General features: G+C 37.6%; 1 protein-coding gene across 1 annotated transcript in view; it reads left to right on the top strand.

The window, feature by feature from the left end:
* ANOS1 (anosmin 1) overlaps positions 1 to 22,089 on the top strand; it is a 144,165-nt gene that overhangs the window by 113,419 nt on the left and 8,657 nt on the right. The window contains exons 10-12 of the mRNA XM_065677478.1: positions 17,126 to 17,220; positions 19,615 to 19,786; positions 21,020 to 21,240. Of these exons, the coding sequence (XP_065533550.1) occupies positions 17,126 to 17,220; positions 19,615 to 19,786; positions 21,020 to 21,240 (488 nt within the window). The remainder of the gene's footprint in view (positions 1 to 17,125; positions 17,221 to 19,614; positions 19,787 to 21,019; positions 21,241 to 22,089) is intronic.

Here is a 22,089-nt window from a genome sequence, read left to right on the forward strand (position 1 = left end):
CATGTGAAATAAGTATGTTGATAATGATAAGAGGTAACGTAAAAAAATAATTAAAGAAATAAAATTTGCAAGCTTGAACGTGTTGGACATTTGTAAATTGAGCAAAATTTCAACTGGTTGTAGCAATCTTTGCTTTGTTCGGTTTGATTTTCAAGATTTTTTTGTACTTTCTCTGATAGACTTCGTGGTCCTAACAAGATATGGTTGCAGTGGTGATGAATCAATACGTTATATAGATTTTAATTTTTTTTTTAAGATGAAGACATTTAAAACAGTATGTTATGTTGATAGGGAGTTTCTTTCACTAAAATGAAAACTTTAACAGCTACTTAAATAGCAGTCTTTCATTTAGTTAGAATAGTTTTCTTTATTTTCTATAGTAATAGCTGCTCAGAATTTCTGTTGTACTCCTGAATTCAGTGCTCATACCGTTCTTTGAAGGCCTGAGAATTTTTTATTTTATTTTATTTTATTTTATTTTGTTATTTATTTTATTTTATCCCAAACCAAGATAGCCTTACAGAATAGTTTTGTACTGCTTCCCAACATTGTAGCATCACAGCACACCACAGATTACAGAAACAAACAGCAGGAAAGACCTGTGTGGATTTTTTATTCCACTTAAAAAAACATAAACATGTTCCTGAGGTTGTTTTAGGTTATTTCGTTATTTTCATTGATCCCTTTGTTAGCTGAGAAATTGAATTTGAACAATTTTAGTTAGTCTAAAAAGGACAAAATAGATCAGGATCACAGAATAATTTAAATGGTTTGGAAGGGACTTCTGGAGGTCAGCTGTTCCAACCATCTGCTGAAAGTAGAGCTAACTCTGAAGTTAAATCAAGTTGTTCAGTCCTATCTGTAAGGCCCTATCACTGATGTTGTTACTGTTTTCTGAATGACAGGGAATTTGTCCTTTATGAGTACTAGTCTGCAGAGACCACCTAAATAGATTGCTATGTACTGTAGTATTTCCAGAAAGCACAGTCATATCTCTTAACATTTAAAGATAGTTCTGCCATTACTATGAGATGTGTTCCTCATTGTCATCTGCAAATGTGCCTCTAGGAAGCCAGTGAAAGAACACAGTGATGACATCAGAGCTGAAGTTCCTGTCTTTATATTATTCCTCTGAATAGAATTCATCAGACCTCTGTTTTGTGCAATAACTGCACCAGAGGGGGTGTTGCAAGCTATTACTACGCTGGCTTTATTATATATTAAAGAAGTGATTGCTAACTAGAAATCAGAAACTGAAAACAGTGTTTAAGTCTGAGTAAGTAGATGGAAGATCCTATTTCCATATATATGCATCATAATGTGCCACAGCTTGGTAGCAGAAAAGACGTACCTAGGCCTGTTCTTCAGGTGTTCTTTCTTAAGTCCCATTAGTTTCAGTAAGCGTGAAGCATGAGTGGAATGTAGGATCTGGACTTTACATTAAAATAAATCTCTTTCTGAAACAATCTTTCAGTTCGAATGCTTGAGTATGATGGCAATAATAACTTTACTTCAGGATGTATGCTAGCAAAAATAACTCCACACTTCAAGCAGTACAAGGTGCTTAGCAAATGTTAGATAGTCATTACAAAAGCATATCGCAATTATATGAATACAATAGCTTCTTTCTGAAAGAAGAAAATGTCTTTCACTTGCTGCCCCTGACTTAGGCCTGGGATTAGAGAAACAGTACATTCCTTAAAATAGCATGAATTCCACTTCTGTAAATGAAAAGAAAAACTTGCTCATGGCCAGATATTTTGGGCATCTCGACCATATGAAATTAGAAATTATGTGCTATTTATGTCTCATAGTGGAATCAGCTTAAATCACTTTTAATTCCTTGGTGCTGGAGTCACAGAGTACCACCCATTACCAAGAATGGATGCACTCTGAACCCTCTGCTTAAAAAGATTAGCTACTTAGGATAATTAAGATCCTCAGTATCTTGTGCAATAATCAAGACTGAAAGTGTGAAAATAAAAAGATCATTCTGTTTCCTCTGTGCCTCAGTGCTTTGGCAAATAGAGAGCTGAGGTTTTAGACTTCAGCTGAAAAGCCTTCAAGTTGCTGCAAATTTGTGTATGAAAATAAAGTATTTCCCATAGACAGAAGGAGGAAAAAAAAATCTTTATGAACTCACTTCATCTATTCTCATCACTTGTTGCAACAATTATAATACATTAAAATAATAGAATGTAATTTGAGGTAATGATGATTTCTTTCCAAAACAAGTTACAATGGTATTTTCTGACCCATTACTCTGCCTCCACTACCATTTTCTTAGTGCCTGTTGCTGCTTAAGTAAAGCTTTAGTTTCCTTTTCTTTGAATGAAGTCTGTGTGCATTTACATCCCCCTGTTTAAGTTAAACATTTAAAGTACTTCTGGATATTTAAAATCAATATATATGCCCCTTGGTTTTGCTTAAAAGGACAAATATTTAAAATGCATTAAGAATTGGCTTCAGGCTTCTTTCTTTGTGTTTCTGGTAAATGCTAAAGCAGGAAAAAAAAAAAGAATACTTAGGGCAGGGAGAGGCAAAGAATCCTCCATTGTCTGATAAATCAACGAAACAAGAATAATGAATTAAATTACAGGGAAGAATAAAATGCAAGCCAAGGCAAAGCAAACAGAAAGCTGCCATGAATGCTTTTAAAACCAGATCTTAGGAAAACAAAATTAACTTAGTTCATGGAGATAAATGAAGTGACTGTGGTGACTCTTTGTTTGCAATAAGGTATTGTATATGACAGGTTTTAGAATAATTGAAAACTTTCCCCATGTTATCCAATAGTTCTTTCTCATGGAACTAGAGCCATTGAAGCTAGTGAAACCCTTCAATACCAGTTGGAGTTTCTAGCTGTAATTGTAAAGAATTCAGCAGTAGTTGCTTAATGCTAATGTAATACTTATTTTTATACTAACTGTTGTGCTAGGAAGTTCAGTGTTTGAGCAGCTGGCCATTTTCTAATTGTACATATGTAACTAGGAAAATATTTGTACTTGAAGGTATCACTTTGGTCCAGATGGTTCTCTCAGCAAGAAGACCTCACTAGTAATTACAGCGAACTCTACACCAATGTATTGCCCTCATACTTCCATGTGAATACAGAGACATTGGCTCAGCAGGGATTGATTGTATGGGTATGCATAATGTGCACATGTATTTAGAGATTTAATTAGTAAAGCTGGCCCCCAGCACAGGAATCTTTGACTAGATCACCTCTTTAGAAATTCACCAGTAGACGTTGCATAATTTGCTTTTCCATGTGTGCTACAGCTGACTCAAATGCCTGTATCCTGTAGGGTTCTCCAGCATCCTGTATGCGTTAGGTAATGCTGTCAGCTTTAACTGTCATGGGAAATTATTCCAAAGTTAAAAGTATATCCTGTCAGAAGTATGCCTGTGTGATTCCTACCCTTCCCTAACTTTGTCTCACATAGCCCTAATGTAGTGCCAAGAAAAATGTCTTTGCCTTTTTCCTGCCTGGAGAAAATGAAAAAGGGAACATCTGACCATCTCCAGTTATATTTGTTATACTTTATAAACTGGTTACAGGACTCAGACTATTTAGTTTGCATTTGCTTCATGTCCAAATGTGAAGTGCTAGCAATACTTAAAATGTTCCTGATGGCTGACATAAAAACATCAACAAAAATTAATACAATTTGGCAGAGCAGGTAGTAAGCAACTTCTCAAATGGTATGCAATTGATTAGTGGGACAAATAATTAAGTTTTAAAATCACATTTACAGTAGAGGCTCTCTCAGTGGCATCTCCCCTGCAAATGAGACAATACTGGGGAGTCGTTTCAAGGGCACAGTTTACTGCATTTCTTCATGTTTTCACAGGCACAACAGAAAACTGTTACTGGCTTCCTTTCACTTGCTTCTAAACCTCCATACCTTTCAGGGTAGGTGATTAAACCTCTTGGTATTGAGAGGCTTAGGGGCAAGGCTGTCCAACAATTAGTCCCAGGAATGTAATTGGAATGGATTCAAAGTGTGCTGGGAAATCAAGTATCACAAGCCAAATCAGAACTACCTACTGTGATCCCAGAGCTCAGACAGCACAGAAGAATGATTTTTCTTAACAGGTGCCCACTGATGTCTGCTGAAAGCAGATTGTGGCTATACTGGTCTGGTTTGGTCCAGTACATTCATCAGACTGGTTCTAACACTTTGTATGGTTGATCCACTTACCGCCTCATTTTAAAATTTACACAGAGCATGCTGTTCACAAGCCCTCAGTATGACATGAATCATACTCCAGAATACCTTTTGTAATTGTCAAAGTGTATATAATGTGACTTAATATATGCATTTAAAAGTAGTATTCTTTTTTATTTTTAAACTTAATAACTGACTACAAATTTAAGCTTCATTTTTTTTGAAAAAATCAAATAGAAGTGTAAATGCAAATTACCTGGTCCATGAGTGCAATTCAAAGATAGACCATCCTTATCTGGGATGAGCACCTGTGGTCCAACTGCAGAGACACATTCAATATAGCATTGCAAATTCATTTATCAAGACTTAACTCACTTCAAGGCACTGAAAAAAATTAACTGTCCAACTAATAAATAAAATCTTACCCTATTTGTAATTCTTCAGGAAAAAATAATGTTTTCAATACCAGTATCTTTATGTACCTTCAGAAATACCTGTCTACCCAGTACAAATTTTTCATCATTTCTTATTACTTCTTGAGTATTACCACAACCCATAAAATTAATTATTTTAACAAAAAAATAGAGAACTTTATATATATATACATACTTACATAGTCACTAAGATTGTCAATGGCAATGTCTGTTGGTAGGCAGTCTCAATAACTGAGAAAGACAAGCTTTTTACCATTGAATTCATCCCCTCCTTTTCCCAGACTGTATCACTAGGTCATATTCAGTCAAAGCTTTGCTTGTATGTTTACACTGTTGTACCTGGAACTATCCTACCAGTCCTACCATGAGTAACGACATATTGAGGTGCTGCAGTTTAGGAAGATACCTTTCATCAAGTATGGGATAATAACTGCTCATGAGTGATCTCTTAGCCTGCCTAAGTTCTGAAGTAAAATGGGTTAGCTTATGATCCAGGGGAGGTTAAGCAGGGAGTCATCATGCTCATGGTGATGGTGGTTTAAACTAATGAGTGTCCTCTTGTAAATTGGGTCAGTTTTCCTCCACGTGCTTCTTTTTAGCTTGTATTGTTTAATTAGCTTAGTTTATAAGGTGGCCATGAACACTACAGACAGGAAAGGAAATTGGTCTATTTGAATGAGTAGCAGGAGGTGGAGGAAAAGACACCAAATAAGGGTATCTGACACTGAAATTGTAATCTAAATAAGATGTCACATGTATGCAGCTGAGGCATAATGAGTTGTTAAACACCAGTTGCTTTTACTCCTGGGGCCATAAGCTGAGTATAAATATATATATAGTAGTCTAGACCAAAGATCCATCCCAACAGCTATTTTGTTCTTGTCAATGACAAAAAGCAAATCAAAAGGAGCATAAGAATAGGGCAAACATGTAATGATACTTAGGCACATTATTGTCCCAGCTTCAGACAGCATCTAGTTCATGAGATTTCCTGAGCCATATGTGATTTCATCTTTTTGTATTCACTTGTGATGCATTTTGCTTTCATGATAATATCTAGTGTTCTGTCAGGGTCTCATAAGTTTGGGGCATTTGAAACATTCTGAGTTACGGACACCCAGAGTTTTAAGCTTTAAGGAGTTCCAGAGTTATGCAGTTCCAGAGTTTTAAGAGTTTAAGGTTCTTTTAGGAAGAACCATATTTTTTTTTAATTTGTTTTGAAGCCACTTCTAGCTTCATTTGAATACTAATTTGTGCATTGGAGACACAGAAAACAGTCATACTCTCTTCACCTTATCTGTACACACATGATTTTACAAATATTTAACTTGTTTTCACTCTGTTCTTTCTTGTAGAGCCATAGTCTTAAACTGCAGATTTAGAAACTGCATATTAATGCTATTAACATTATGAATAACATTTCAGCAAAACAACATCCTGATATGACATGCCGTAATGCTTACCGTGCTGGAAGTCCAGTTTTGGAACTTCATGGAGCATTGTACAGGCATGCAAACCCACCCATGCAGCTTTTGCTAGAGTAAGGGAGAGAAGGGAGTAGAGTAAGATGGGTCTGTATCTCAACTTTGGAATTGAGAAGGACTCACAGGTTACCTACTCTCAATATAGCCTCCCCACCTAAATTAACATCCAGATTTGTCAAAGTCACACAGAAGGCTAGAGTTAATGATAGAGTATCTAGTGACATTTTCAACAGATGTATAACCATAGCAAGCCTTGGACTTGTTTGTTTGGGATTTTTTCTTTTTTATTAAATTCAGTTTTTGGATGCTTAGCTACCTTTGAAAATCTGTCTGTAAAGGAGTAATGTGGGAAGCTTCTGTTCAGGCTACAAGCAGCTATTGTGAGACTTAAGAGTTTGCAAGAGGTAAATTTCCTTGTAATAGAAAACCAGAATGAGATATTGCCGAACTCACTTTGTATAGGATGTTGTGTGGAGAGAAAGGAGGGAGGGTAAAGGTAATCCAATTTAGGAACGATACCAAATTTATATCCCTCGATATAAACATCTTTAAACCTTGAGGATTCCTAGGTCTAGATGTGGCACAAATACTGTGGCTCAGGCCTGTCTTCAAGTTACACGCTAATTGTTAATACCATTTTTTGAAAGGCTTAACACTGTATTATACAAAGAATGTGTTCTGTAGAAAGAAAGTTTATTTTAAATGGCATAATGTGAGAAACAAAATCTTTATGAGTTAATCAATACTGCTTATATTCCACGTAAGAGGAGGAAACAGTATTGTTTCCCTTGTTAGGAAGTGTTTATGGAATGGAGTTTAAATGTCAACTGGGGGGTTTGGTGTTTATTTTAATCATACTGCTTGAATAGGTGATTATTAAAAAGTTCTTTTTCTCAGAGGTGTCACGAAAACCATGAAATTAATAACCAAACATTTTACACTGGATTTTTTTTTTCTTCTTTCTGTCTTTCTGGATGAATCAATTCACAAGCAGTTAAAAAGCCTAAGCTGGTTTTTTTTTTTACTTAAAATGCCTGAGAGAGTACACAACAACTGCACAGTTTGTACAGGGAAGAGTGCAGAGCAGCTCACAATGCGTTAGAACATCAGTGTAGCATTTCATAATTACTTGAAGGTAAATTGTGTTTACCTATATATCCTATGGCTGATAACTCACTTTGCATTTTGCTAAACTACCATAAGTAAAATAACAGTTGTTATTCTATCATTATTTCTTGCCCTATCATTACTTTCAAATTGCAAATGTTGGCAAGAAACACCATGATTCAGAGAGGCATAGAGTGGCTCATGAACCAATATATGTTATGATCAAGTACTGACTGAGATTGTGTTTTGCTTCTCTGCAGTAAGCTGAAGTATTCCTTCCCTAACTGTTCTTCAATTACGCTGTTACTACGGTCTGATAAATACAGTGTGGATCACTTTATATTAATTGTGTCTTCAAAACTGAAGCAACTATTAGTAAATAACACTGCTTCATTAATTCACTTGGATTTTGCCTATGTTTAAGCTGTCCCTGTATATTTTTCAGGACCTCTCCAGCATCTGAGTTTTAGCAGAAAAAGCATTTATGGAAACTTGCACACTGTAGGACTCTGTTGGTATGAGGAAGAATAGTGGCCTGATAAACAGATGAATGCAAGTCTGAGAGCAAAAAACACTTCATTGTATTCTATTTCAACTATGTACACAATAGTTCTTGGTGTGGAAATACAGGCAGGTTACCCTCCTCATCCTCCAGCCAGAATGGTAGAGTTGGAAGCAGTGCTGTGTTATATTAGATACGCATTTGTAAAGGTGTATCAGGGATTGCATACTGGGAGAAGGTAAAGCAGGAACATTTCTTCAGGAAGCCTTTGTACACATATTTGGATGCTTCAGAGATTATAAAATATTTTTCTTTATGCAAAATATCATACATTTCACCACTTACCATTGTTACTTTTATATTAGCTATAGAACGGCTTCATCATTCAATACAATGAGATAAATAATTGTTGTCCTGGGTGGTTTGTTGTTCGACACAGGATTTATACAGTGCTCCACAAAATCATGCTTTAACTTTGCCACAGAAACAATTAATCAGGCTTGTAGATACTGAAACATGCACTTCATATGCCCTGAGCAGATTCTGCCCTGTTCTGTGATATTAAGTATAAAATCTTTACCCCTTGTTATAGCCTACTTTTCAAGCAGTAATGCCTCAAGAAACATGATCCAGAAAGGAAATTACTTTATTTTGCTCTATTTCATTTTTCTATTAGTCTAAAACAATTGAAGACATGTTCAAGGCTATCTTTTAACTATAGTTTTTATGGTCGTTATTGTCTTGATCATGTAAGTGGTGGGTACTAAACTTTCTGGCCCGATCCATTAGCTACTCTTGAATATTGAAGTCAACACGACTGTTCATATCCTTAAGTGCTTTGTTGAATCAGGGCCAGAGTGCTCAGAAGCTTGTAAGATCAACCCCCCAGTGCAAGAAGAAAAACAAAAACCATGTGGCCAATCAGAAATAATCATTGCAGTTTGCTGTATGAAATATCAGATTTAACAATAGATAATAAATCCAAAGGTTTAGCTACAAGCTGAGCTACAGAACAAATTCATTCAGTAATTTCCTTACCAAGTAGCTTCACAGAAATTTCAGTCCCCTTATGGCATTCTGTTTGAAGAAACGTTAGGTTTCAGTGAAGACAGCAGGCTTACATGCGGCTAATTATCTTCCAAACTTTGATAGCTCTTTTTGACATACAGTTAGCATATTAATTATATGTATATACTTTGGGGGGGAGTCAGTTTGCTGAGTAACTTGACAAAAAATGTAGAACACCTTTTCCTTTCATACTGAAATACTCATTTGACATGTGCTTGTTATTAATATTAAATTAATATTTTTGTGCTGCCAGGTAAAGGTTTTCATATCAGTGTGTCTTATTTTATAATCTTTTTTTTTTTTTTTTTTACCGTATTTTAACCTAATGGGAAAATCTATCAGACACCGGTTGTTAATTGGTTCAGATCCTGTTACAATACAGAAATCAGTTATTGTGTTTATTGATGCTAGACATTTTTATTGTAATAAATCTTAATTTGAGCTGTTGTTGTTGAACATGTCTCCTCTGAAATCTTGTTCTCTAGCAAATCCCATTTGATTTTTTCTTCTGATAAGTTTTTGTAATTTGGTTGCCTGCATAATAAGGTGTCACAGTTGGCATTAATTGCCATTTTTATGCCAAATTATAGAGACCCATCATCAGAATAACATTCCAATCTACAGCTGAAATACTTTTACGTCAGAAACTGTTGTCATTATCACCACTCAGCAGGGCTGGAACAGAGATAAGGTGTCATGAAGTGCTTGCCTAAAGACTTCCAGGAAACTAGCTCAGGAACTAGCCCCAGTTCCCAAAATAGTCTGCTACAATTTCTTGCTATGGGTCACAGGAATACCTCTCAAACCTGTTTACATGGTCTCCTGGAGTGACAGTAGGTTATTGTCATATTGGTGGCATTTGATTGTATGAACAAATTTCACTTCTCTTCCTGCCTATGGGATGCCAGGTTTCTAGTTACAAAGGAGACTCCAGTTCCTCGGCATTGTCACATTGGCACCTTCCTGCACCAATACATGTAAAATAAACCTGAAAAAAAATATTTGAGGGAAAGAAAGGAGCTGTCTGCAGTAACATGGTAGAAAAAAAAGAAACCACATTAGATGAGATTATTCACATGGTTGACAGTAATGAAAATGTATTTCAGAACAGAAATGTGACAAAGATAAGGAAAAAGATCACTTTTTTATTTAGTTTATTTTCCATAAACTGTAGAACCACTGAAACCAGAAATTCCAGCTGGGAAAAGCTGTAGAGTTACCTGGCATTGTGTGGGGTGATTTTTCTGAATGGGTTTCAGAGCTTCAGTTCTTTTGGGAGATTACGAGACTTAACAAGTGTAGAATGTAGGCCTGTGGCATTCCTATTGATCGTCATGCAGCTGTGGCTTAGGAGTTGTGGTACTTTAAGCAAAACTTTTCAATCTATGATGCTTGAATTGTTCATATGAACCTGAACTTTTCAAAGTGGTAAAAAATGTATTTGTCATTGTCATTAATAGGAATTTGAGCTGCTTTTACAGCTTGAAGGTGCAGAATAAATGTGCATTTCACCCTAGAAAAATCTTAAATATATCTATATAATTTTATTAAAATGAAACTAAAAAGTTTAGGGTCAGGGGGGTAGGGGAAACAGAAATATCTGGTGAAGAACATCTTCCTAAATACAATCAATAGAATGATAGCTTTGTGGAGATATTCATGTGAAATTAAGGGTGGGTTTGGGTGAAACTTGAGGGAGGAAATCAAAACAGGTATCTTTTCTACATGTTTTAGAGCATCCCCTGGTCAACAAATTTCTAGTTAGAGATTTAAGGGACTCTTCACTAGGGATTGTAGTGATAGGACAAGGGGTAACGGGTTAAAACTTCAACAGGGGAAGTTTAGATTAGATATAAGGAAGAAATTCTTTACTGTAAGGGTGGCGAGGCACTGGAATGGGTTGCCCAGGGAAGTTGTGAATGCTCCATCCCTGGCAGTGTTCAAGGCCAGGCTGGACGAAGCCTTGGGTGACCTGGTTTAGTGTGAGGTGTCCCTGCCCATGGTGGGGGGAGGGGGTTGGAACTAGATAAGGTTGTCGTGGTTTAAACCACGACAAGGTCCTTTCCAACCGTAACTACTCGATGATTCTATGATTCTGTGATTTAAGATTTCTGTCCAACAAAGTTAGCTTCATAGCCCTGTTCAGCAAAAGAGCTAAGCATATACAGAATTTTAAGAATGTGTTCATGTGATGTTTGTATAGGAATATTTTCTTAAGTCTAGGAACTCATTTGATACTTCAGAAAATTTACTTTAGAAATCATAGCCAAAATAATTAATATTCACTATTACTTTATTTGAAAAGATAAGCATTGTGCAACTGTATGAAAGATCTAAAAATCTTTGGCTTGGGCAGAAGGAGATCATTTCCCTGTCAGTAACTTAAAGTAATTTTCCTGGTTTGCCTTTTTCTTTTTTTTTTTTTCCTTAGTTGTTTGAATAAGTTGTCTGCCGTAACAGTCCCTTAAAGAGTTCTGACTTAAGTGACTATTCTGTTGACTAATTTCACAAGCTTAAAAGTGCTTAAATGAGTGCTAGCACTTAGTATGTCCTTCAAGTTTAGTGTTTCTATACAAATATTTTGAGTTCTGGGAAATAATGAAAGCTTGCTCTTTGTGCAAGCACAAGTCTTTTTAGTGTCAAAGAGTATACTTTCTAGCCATGAGAACAATGAACTTATAAAGCTTTATAAAGACTCCTAATTGGAAGTACAGATTAAAAAAACCTCTGAACTATTAAGAAGGAGATTGTGCACAAAAAGGCTTTATACTGTGACAGCTGGAATATCAGGGAACCAGACTGAAGGAAACTGAAGGCAATTTCTTTTCAATGTTACGCTTTCCAATAAATTGGCCAAAAGCAGCCTCATTAGATACAAGATATTTTGTTAATATTAACTACTGAAATGACTTTTCAGAAAAAGATGTGGCTGTGGGATTGCACTGTATTAAACTTAGCTGGGCTTTGTTCAGAAACATTAGCTTTGGTGGCAATGGCTGGCATTCAGCTAGACCGCAGCTTGGACAGCTTGGACAGGAACTACCACTGAGTTTGTAATGGGCAACTGAAAACAAAAATCTAAATAAAATTATAGTAGTGATCTCACTAGGATAGTGTCTATTACTGAACGGGAGGCTGGGAGAAGCTTTTCTTTTGCTAAAAGTGAACGTCTATAGCCATGAGCTTTATGAGCAACTTTATAAAACAAATGCATATTTTCATCCTTTTTTTTTTTTTTTAGTCTCTTATGTGGCTTTTTCAATCATCCCATAAATCTTGTCTCCTTTTGCTCTCCAAAGATTTGATTTCTAAACCAATCTTGTTTCTTAATACGATTACTTCATGCATGCACATACACTGAGCTTTCATGCTTCTAACTAGAATGCCCCACGTTTTCTATTTTTTTTAAGTTTCTATCTTGAGAGCTACTTCCTTATCATATTTCAGTTTTGCAACCCAAATTATGCAGACTTTTTTCCCTCACAGCATAGAATTTTTAAAAGGAGAAAATTGTTTTTATTGTTGTCAAGTGTTTTTGCATTCTCCTTTTTAACAAAAAGAAATTAACATGCTTATGTTCAAATATTTCAGATAACAGCAGCCATGAAGACAGAGATTAGAACTGAAGAATTTTTAATCTTGAAAACTAATAATTTAGGGAAGTCTAAAAGGCCTGCTCCAGTGGAAAGTTTTGACTATACTTAGCTGGTGCTGTCATGATACATTACAGTTTATGGCAATTGATGTGGTTGTATATATGTATGCAAAAACCATTCTGAAATAACGTAATTACATGCACAATGAAAATAGGTTATCAGGATACCAGGTGTGAGCACTATCAAATATAAGATTAATTAGTTAATTTTGCTAAAATACAAAATTATAAAATTAAAATCTTCATTCTATGTAGAATCATAGAATAGTTAGAGTTGGAAAGGACCTTAAGATCATCTAGTTCCAACCCCCCTGCCATGGGCAGGGACACCTCACACTAAACCATCCCACACAAGGCTTCATCCAGCCTGGCCTTGAACACCGCCAGGGATGGAGCACTCACAGCCTCCCTGGGCAACCGATTCCAGTGCCTCAGCACCCTAACAGGAAAGAATTTCCTCCTTATATCCAATCTAAAGTTCCCCTGTTTAAGTTTTAACCCATTATCCCTTGTCCTGTCAGTACAGTCCCTAATGAAGAGTCCCTCCCCAGCATCCCTATAGCCCCCTTCAGATACTGGAAGGCTGCTATGAGGTCTCCACGCAGCCTTCTCTTCTCCAGGCTGAACAGCCCCAACTTTCTCAGCCTATCTTCATACGGGAGGTGCTCCAGTTCCCTGATCATCCTCGTGGACCACCTCTGGACTTGTTCCAACAGCTCCACGTCCTTTTTATGTTGCAGACATCAGAACTGCACACAATACTCCAGGTGAGGTCTCACTAGAGCAGAGGGGCAGGATCACCTCTTTCGACCTGCTGGTCACGTTCCTTTTGATGCAGCCCAGGATATACGGTTGGCTTTCTGGGCTGTGAGTGCACACTGCCGGCTCATGTTCATTTTCTCATTGACCAGCGCCCCCAAGTCCTCCTCCGCAGGGCTGCTCTGAATCTCTTCTCTGCCCAACCTGTAGCTGTGCCTGGGATTGCTCTGACCCAGGTGTAGGACCTTGCATGTGGCATGGTTAAATTTCATAAGGTTGGCATCAGCCCAACTCACAAGCCTGTCAAGGTCCCTCTGGATGGCATCCCTTCCCTCCAGTGTATCAACCGAACCACACAGCTTGGTGTCATCGGCAAACCTGCTGAGGGCGCACTCAATCCCACTGTCCATGTCAGTGACAAAGACGTTAAACAAGACCGGTCCCAACACCGCTCCCTGAGGGACACCACTCCTTACTGATCTCCAGCCGGACATTGAGCCATTGACCGCAACTCTTTGTGTGCGGCCATCCAGCCAGTTCTTTATCCACCGAGTGGTCCATCCATCAAACTGATATCTCTCCAATTTAGAGAGAAGGATGTCGTGTGGGACAGTGTCAAACGCTTTGCACAAGTCCAGGTAGATGGCATCAACTGCTCTACCCCTGTCCATCAGTTCTGTAGCCCCATCATAGAAGGCCACCAAATTGGTCAGGCAGGATTTCCCCTTAGTGAAGCCATGCTGGCTGTCACCAAGCACCTTGTTGTTTTTCATGTGCCTTAGCATGCCTTCCCGGAGAATCTGCTCCAAGATTTTGCCAGGCACAGAGGTGAGACTGACTGGTCTGTAGTTCCCTGATTCATCCATTTTCCCCTTCTTGAAAATGGGGGTTATATTTCCCTTTTTCCAGTCATCGGGATCTTCACCTGACTTCCAGGATTTTTCAAATATGATGGACAGTGGCTTAGCAACTTCATTCACCAGCTCCTTCATGACCCGCGGATGAATTTCATCAGGTCCCATGGACTTGTGTACATTTAGGTTCTTAAGATCGTCTTGAACCAGATCCTCACCTACAGAGGGCCTAGGGTCATCATTCTCACAGTCCCTGTGTCTGCCTTCCAAGACTTGGGTGGTGTGGTCAGAGCATTTGCCAGTGAAGACTGAGGCAAAGAAGTCAGTAAGAACTTCAGCCTTCTCCAAATCCAGGTTACCCAGTTCTCCTGATAGCTTCCAGAGGGGGCCTACGTTGTCCCTAGTCTTTCTTTTATTCTCTACGTACCTATAGAATCCCTTCCTGTTATCCTTAACATCCCTATCCAAGTTTAATTCTAACTGATCCTTAGCTTTCCTAACCTTGTCCCTAGCTTCCCGAGCAGCATCCCTGTGTTCTTCCCAGGCTGCCTGTCCTGGCTTCCACCTTTTATAAGCCTCTTTTTTCCCTCAAAGTTTCCTCAGCAGCTCCTTATCCATCCAAGGAGGTCTCCTGGCCCTCCAGCTGCACTTCCTTTTAGTCATGATGCAGCACTCCTGAGCTTGTAGCAGGTGATCCTTGAATATCAACCAACATTCTTGAGTCCCCCTGCCCTCTAGGGCTATATCCCATGGAACCTTACTGAGTGGGTTCCTGAAGAGGCCAGAGTCTGCTCTCTTAAAATCCAGGGCAGTGAGCTTGTGAATGCTCTTCTCACTGTCCTGAGAATCTCGAACTTGACCATCTCATTATTGTACATTTACAGTCCAAGTTGATAGAAAGTAAAATTAATTACAGATAATAACTTCTTGCTAATTTTCTAGTTGAAATAGAGAAGGTATCAGAAATCATATCTCTTTATGAATGGGTTGCAAAGGGTTTGCTAGTGCAAGAGAGGAGTAGGAAAGAAGAGAATGACCAAGAGTAGAAGCTCACAGAAGCAATGGAGGTGGAGCTGCATTGTAATCCAACAAAATTCTGCTGTGCTGGGAGCTGGAAATACCAAATATCTTGGGTTACAATCTGTTTAATTACATTTCTGGGCAGATTCTTAGTAAATCTCTACACAGGTGTATCTGGATGCTGAACTGTTGTAACCTCTTGATGTTTGAGACTTATTTTAAAATGTTTGCCCATTAAGAGATATTTAGTGACCTACCTGAGATATGTGTTTTATCCAGTTCTTAATGGCTGGATTATGGCAAGCCTTAATTTGCTTGGATAATGTCTACAAAATAGAGAGCGATTTTTAATGGATTGCAAGTGAAAGTTATGATAAGTGAAAATAGCCAATTTTTAGCTTTACAGAGAGCAGTCCACATTACATGCAGATAGTTGAAAGTAATAAATTGTGATTATCAGATAATATACCATCAATAACACATTCAGTGTGCTTAACTGGCATAGAGTGTACATCGTTAATATAGCATGATTAATATAGAAGCACAAAGTTTTCAGGTCCCAGGAAGCTAGGTATTTTTTTGTCCTGGGAGAGGGACACAAGCAGATGACAGGCAATAATTGAATGAATTGAAAGAGATTAAATCAGATGAAACCTGTGAGTTTGTGTCTTCATCCAATAGGCACATCAGGTGGGAAAGTTCAGCATCTAAGAGGCAAGTGAAAGCACATCAATTTTATTTTTAAATGAGAGGGAACAATCACAGGGCAGTTACTTCTTTATAGATTTGGGGAAAAAAGAAAAGAAAAATTGAGTTTCCAGAGAAATTACACAATTAGCACATATGTTGTTATGATGATAGCTGCTGCAAAAATCTATTTCAAGGAGCTTCTAATCAGTCTTTTTACCACAATGCAATTTGAGCTAGTTTCAGACACTACTTATTTTCTATTTCGTTTACAATCCTTCCCTTCTGCATCCAAATTGCTCATAGCAGTCTAATGTCAGATCAGGCCTTAAGGCATCAAAGATATTTGTTTTCCTTCCTGAAACCCACAATTAGGGACTTGGCATTAGTGGCTGTGTCATACCAAGCTAATTAATAATAAGAGACATAATTTTGTATCCTCTGTATAAAGATAGAGGAGAACTAAATCCAGAAGAATGACAGGATGTATTTGCATTACCTGATGAGATTTTCTTCTTTTGTCTAATTCTTTATTGCTCTTTGTTTTGCTTCCTTATGCAATCAGTATTAGACAAGAAGCTAAAAGAGCTGGAAATTGGTTGAAGGCTTATACAATTGATACTGCAGCAAGTTTTGTCATTGATTTAAATGGGAGCAAACTCAAGCATTTGGTGTTATTCCTAAGAGTCGAGACTAGAATTTTATTTGGACAGAAGCTGAATAGTTGTTATGATGTATTCTGAAAGAGGAAAGTTCAGGGATTTGCAGACATTTTCACATATCTTCAGGCACAGATTTCTCAAGCCGTGCCAGGCAGCAGGGTTGTGATGCTCTGACAATATAAACAGTCACAGGCAGTTGAGACAAAGTCATTCCCATAATTTGCAGGATGTTTAGAAGTAGCAGCATTGAGGTTATTTTTTTTAATGCTCAATATAAATGCTTGATTTAAGAAAAAATGTAAGCAGTATATGCTTACATATCAGAAAATGACAATTCACTGGTTTTAGATTTATCTCCATTAGCTGACATAAGCTTTAAATTACATAAGTATGTAGTATTTCCTGCATTCTAGTGAGGAACTACCATCTCTGCAATAATCAAAACTCCTATTTTTATCCAGAGAAGCCCAAAAAGTTGCAATGGTGAAAGCATAGTTATAATATATGTTTTAACTACCATCTCTGCAGTAATTAAAACTCCTATTTTTATCCAGAGAAGCCCGAAAAGTTGCAATGGTGAAAGCATAGTTATAATATATGTTTTAACTACCATCTCTGCAATAATTAAAACTCCTGTTTTTACCCAGAGAAGCCCGAAAAGTTGCAATGGTGAAATCATAGTTATAATTTATGTTTTTTCCTCTCTTCTTATATCATTTAGATATCAGCATGAATCAATTCCAAGTCCACTGGTTACTGGAGTCCTGTGTGCACAATGACACCAAAGGACGTGGGAAAGTAACAGAGCTGACTTATGTAAGTGTCCATTCAGCCTCCTGCTTGACTCTGAATAGCTTCTAAACAGTATGATTTATACCATGCTTCACAGATAAATAAGGATGTTTCTTCTTTATGTTCCCCTTCGGCAAAAGATAAAAACAATTTATCTGTACTGTTTGGGGGGGTTTTTGTGGTGTTCAGGTTTTTTTTAATCCATACTAGGGTAATTTTTTGTTGGTTTTGTTTTTGTCAGTGTTAGGAAATGAAAGTGGCAAACAAACTTCTAAGTGCATCTACATTTCTAGAACATACAGAACATGGAGCTTTATCTAGTACTGTAGGGCTCTAGCAGAGTGCCTATACTGAACAGTAATAATAGTAATTAATAAACTAGGTTTTCTTTTAGACATGCAGGTGGGGTTCACAACCTTGAGGGCAGTAATAGAATAAGAAAAAAGGACCATAGGTGAAAAATACTAGACATTCAATCTGAAAGTCAGGCAGGTATCAGATAAGAAGAAAAGCTCTATATAAGTACGTCAGCCCAAATATATATTGCAGTGACAGTTCTTCATACTCAATTTGTTGGCAATCTAGTGTCATCTGTCTCTATAAAGCATTATTTGAACAACATTGTAATGTGGTTGGTGCATCACAATTGATTTAGTGGGTTATGGAGAAAGGAAGAAATCGCAATTCACCTTTCCTTCTTACCCTGACATATACTAAGAGATCAATTCAGTGCAGTTAATGGTATGTAAAAGTACAGTAAGTCAAAAGACATCATTTCTCATGCAGGAGACTGTTAGCTTGTAAGTTTTACTGCTTCATGGGGTCAGCAAAGCAAATTATTAGAGGTGGATTAAAAAAATGATTGTGACATAATGTTATGATCAGTCACAATATTTCAGGTTACGCACGTTGAAGATAGGAGAAATTTGACATTTAAGAAGTTTATTTCCGCTAGAGGTCAGAAAATATCTTTGTAAATTTGTCCACATGCATTATGGGATTAGTTCATTATTGCTGCCCACAGAAGTGGTAAATGCTCCATCCCTGACAGTGTCCAAGGCCAGACTGGACAGAGGCTTAGATAACATGGTCTAGGGTGAGGCGTCCCTGCCCATAGCAGGGGGGTTGGAACCAGATGATCTTAAGGTCCTTTCCAACACTAATCATTTCATGAGTCTATGATTCTGTTTCCTCTCAATCATCTTACGGTAATTGGTCTAATCTACTTTGGGGAATGGTTTCTTAAGGAGAAGAATCTAGCTACAAGCAAACAGAAGAAGGTGGATGCTACAAAATCTTTGGCACTGGATATGGTAGGTCAAGGTGAATAAAGGCCTTACATATCCATTGTTGAGCATTTAGGCCCTGTTACAATAAATTAAAATAGTCCAAAGGAGGTGTCAAGCCTGTTAGAGCACTCTTCTGACAGACGGAAGGGGAGTCAAGTTCATTCTCAGCCCCATCTCTATGTCTCAATGAAAATGACCTTCCAAGTGAACATTAGACTAATCCAATTCGGCATTAGAAAAAAGTGGCTATGTAGAAGAACACTGGAAAATAGTGATTCTGAAGGGAAGTGAAGACCTAAAAGGCAGTGAAAGACTTTTGACCTTAGACAGTAAGGTATTATTGGACATCTTCCCAGAAAAAAAACAAAACAACAAAACAAACAAACAAAAAACGAACCCCACATTTTTCTCTCATACATGATTTCTCGTAAAGCTTTCAGGCTTTGATTTTCAAAAGCACTTTAGACAACAAGAAGAATTTAGCAGGACACTTGTGCTTTGTGTAAAGATTTCTTCTCTGGTTATTGTCTTTAAATGGAGACTTGTGCTTTGTAGTTCAGCTGTGAAGCTTTTCTTCCTGACAAGAAGATAGAAGTAGTTAATGTAATAAAGCAGAAAAAAAAAATGGATCCTTAATGATGCACTGGACTTTGAATGTGCTTTTAAAAAATTGAATGTAGATGAAGCCTGTCATTTACAGCAGCTTAACTCAGCTTTCTTACATTTATTTAATTCGACTAGCATTTACATCCTCACATTGCTACTCCTACTCTATCATGTCAGAAAGACTGTTCTAAATGTTAGAAGCCAGTTGCTTTGATGCAGCATGGCAAAGGAACTGTGTAGAATTGAAGGACATATCCAAATACCGTGCTGATATATTATACTACTGAAAATAATCATAATGTAGGCAATGTTTGCTTTGTTCTCTGACTAAAAGCCATGTTGGCATGTGTTAAGCATAGCAGGAATTAGTGGAGAAAATGTTTCATCTTCTGCCAACGTTGTTTTGTGGTGGGTTTTTTGTTGTTTTTTTTTTTTTTTTTTGGGGGGGGTTTGGTTGTTTTCCTTTTTTTTTTTCCTAGAGGTCTGTTTGCACCATGTGATCTTTTTGTTTTTTTTGTTGTAGGAAAACTACATGATTCTGAGGGACCTGTCATTTTCATGCAAATATAAAGTAACTGTTTTGCCTCCAACATCTAAAGGTCGTTTTAAGGCTGAGAGTATTTTCTTTGTTACCCCATCTTGCTCTGCATTTAAAGAAAAAACACACAAGCACATTAATTGTCCTGCTGAAGGAGGTAAGGCATGATCTGGAGAATTAGCCAAATAGTTTCAAATCATAAAATAGAAAAAAAAAAAAAAAGTCTTTAAAGCTATTCTAAAATTGGAAATGAAAGTTTCAGAATAAATAGAAGTATCACTGGTGTCTATGTGAAAAATCTGCTAAAATACAGAGCAGTATAGATTTTGGCTAGTATATTACTGTCTTGTCAGTTAGGTGATAATTTTAGTGGACTGTTTAAAAACATGACATTTGTTATTTGACAGTTTTTATTTTTGTAAGGAGGATCATTTATTATAATGATGGATAATAATTGTAAACATACTGGCATGACCCATCTTTTGCACGTTTTGCTACTGATACAAGCTGCTTTTTCAAAACAGTTTGATTTTATTTAGGTTAATTCTGCTCTCAAATAGCAAACAGAGACACTTGTATCTTTCACAGTGATGGCACAATGGTAGGTACAGCTGGAAGGTTATGGAAATCACAGAATTATGGAAATACTGGTTGGCAAGGACCTCTATGGTCAGCTAATCCAGCAACCCACTTGAAGCAGGACTGTTGCCAGCACATGGTCAAGTCAGCCATGGCTTTGCGCAGCCAAGTCTGGAAACCTTTCTCTTCATTTAGAGGGTGACTCTCTCAGTTTGAGTCCCTAGTATTCCCAAGGGTATCCCATGCTCTGTGGGTCACTTTAGAGCCCTGCTGGCCACCACTGCCATTTCCTCATCACCCCTCTTGATGGTTTACAGCACTACAACCTTCCTGGGCAACTGCAACTAAGGTTTATGTTTCCCCTAATCAGACTGCCCCTGTTAGCTTCTGTTTCAGTTTTAGAGCATGACTTTCACTTTTTGCCTGCATCATGGAGTTCTGTGCTATCCTGTGGATTTTCTTGTGATCCCGAAACTGAAAATCTGAGCTCAGGTATTCTGAAATACAGAGGAGCAGAAGGATGGCTGCCTGTGAATGAGGCATTTATATCCTTACATGCCACAGGCTTTCCTTTCTGTCACTGCAGCTGACAGCATTTGATCTGAAGTTTGAATTTGGCCCAGAATGCCAATGGATGGTATCAAAGGTAGACTTTGGTTAACACTGAAAATCTGATGCCAGAAAGCTGGCAGGATCCTGGGTAGCACCAGAAAGAGAGCTCTGTCTGTCCTTGATTTGTGGAATTAAATGAACTTTATTCAACATTATCTCTCAAAGTTTAGCTTATCTTTTTTGCTTTCCAAATTTATAGTGCCAGTTCTACCCAAAGTGTTGGCCAAACCCGAGAATCTATCTGCGTCTTTCATTGTTCAGGAAGGTAACATCACTGGCCATTTTTCCTGGAAGATATCCAAGGCAGACCTTCACCAGCCCATGACAGGGTTCCAAGTCACTTGGGCAGAAGTAACCACGGAAAGCCGGCAGAACAGCCTACCCAACAGCATCATTTCACAGTCACAGATACTGCCAGCAGTAAGTTGTTTGTTACTTTCTTTGCTGGCGGCTTCATAAGTATGTGTGTATTTTTAATGTTAGTGGTGATGCAGATGTCACACATAGCATTCTCTGGCTCTGCAGGCAAGTTAGAGCAGGAAGTGCTTAATTTTTCCTACTTGCTGGAGCTAGAAAGCACAGCTACTCATCTTAATGACACAGCAAACATTTTAACGTGCACAATTGTCAAATTAGCAGCAATTGTCTGAGAAATGCCTGAAGGGAGGAAAAGATCATCTGTCTGGCAATAGACGCTTTTTATTTTCTTTTGATGATCAGGCTGTTCAATTTGGCAGTTACTACAGTTTTACTAATTATTTGGTGTCCAAGTCAATGGATATGAAAGAATTTTCTCTTCCTTTATATCATTGCTCTAAGAAAAATAAAAATCACTTTGCCTTCTGCCAATATGTATCATTGTCCAGTGGACAAATAATTTAAAGGAGAACTAGATGTCACTGTTTATAGAAAGTGCAAGAATTAATAATTTGAATTCTTCCTCCTATTTGCTTTAAGACGGCTTTTGCTATTTCCGTTCCTCCTCTGGCAGAGGCAGGTGAAGGGCACTTTATTCAGACTCTGCTGCCAGATCCACCAGTCAACAAAAAGGCTTAAGCAGCTGGCCTTGATCCAAGGTCTGCTAATAACATTGGGAGTCTTTCCATTTACTTCAGGGAAGTGGATCAAGGCAGTTGTTTCTAGAGCAGAACTTACTGAAAATCTTTTCACATTTGTGTCCTTAAAAAATGCACAGAATGTTTTGTTGGATGCGTATTACATTCAATGCATTTTTCACAAATCTAAAGCAAGGTTCTCATCATTCTGTCT

This window comes from Lathamus discolor, chromosome 4 (genome assembly GCF_037157495.1).
Source record: "Lathamus discolor isolate bLatDis1 chromosome 4, bLatDis1.hap1, whole genome shotgun sequence".
Lineage (NCBI taxonomy): Eukaryota > Metazoa > Chordata > Aves > Psittaciformes > Psittacidae > Lathamus > Lathamus discolor.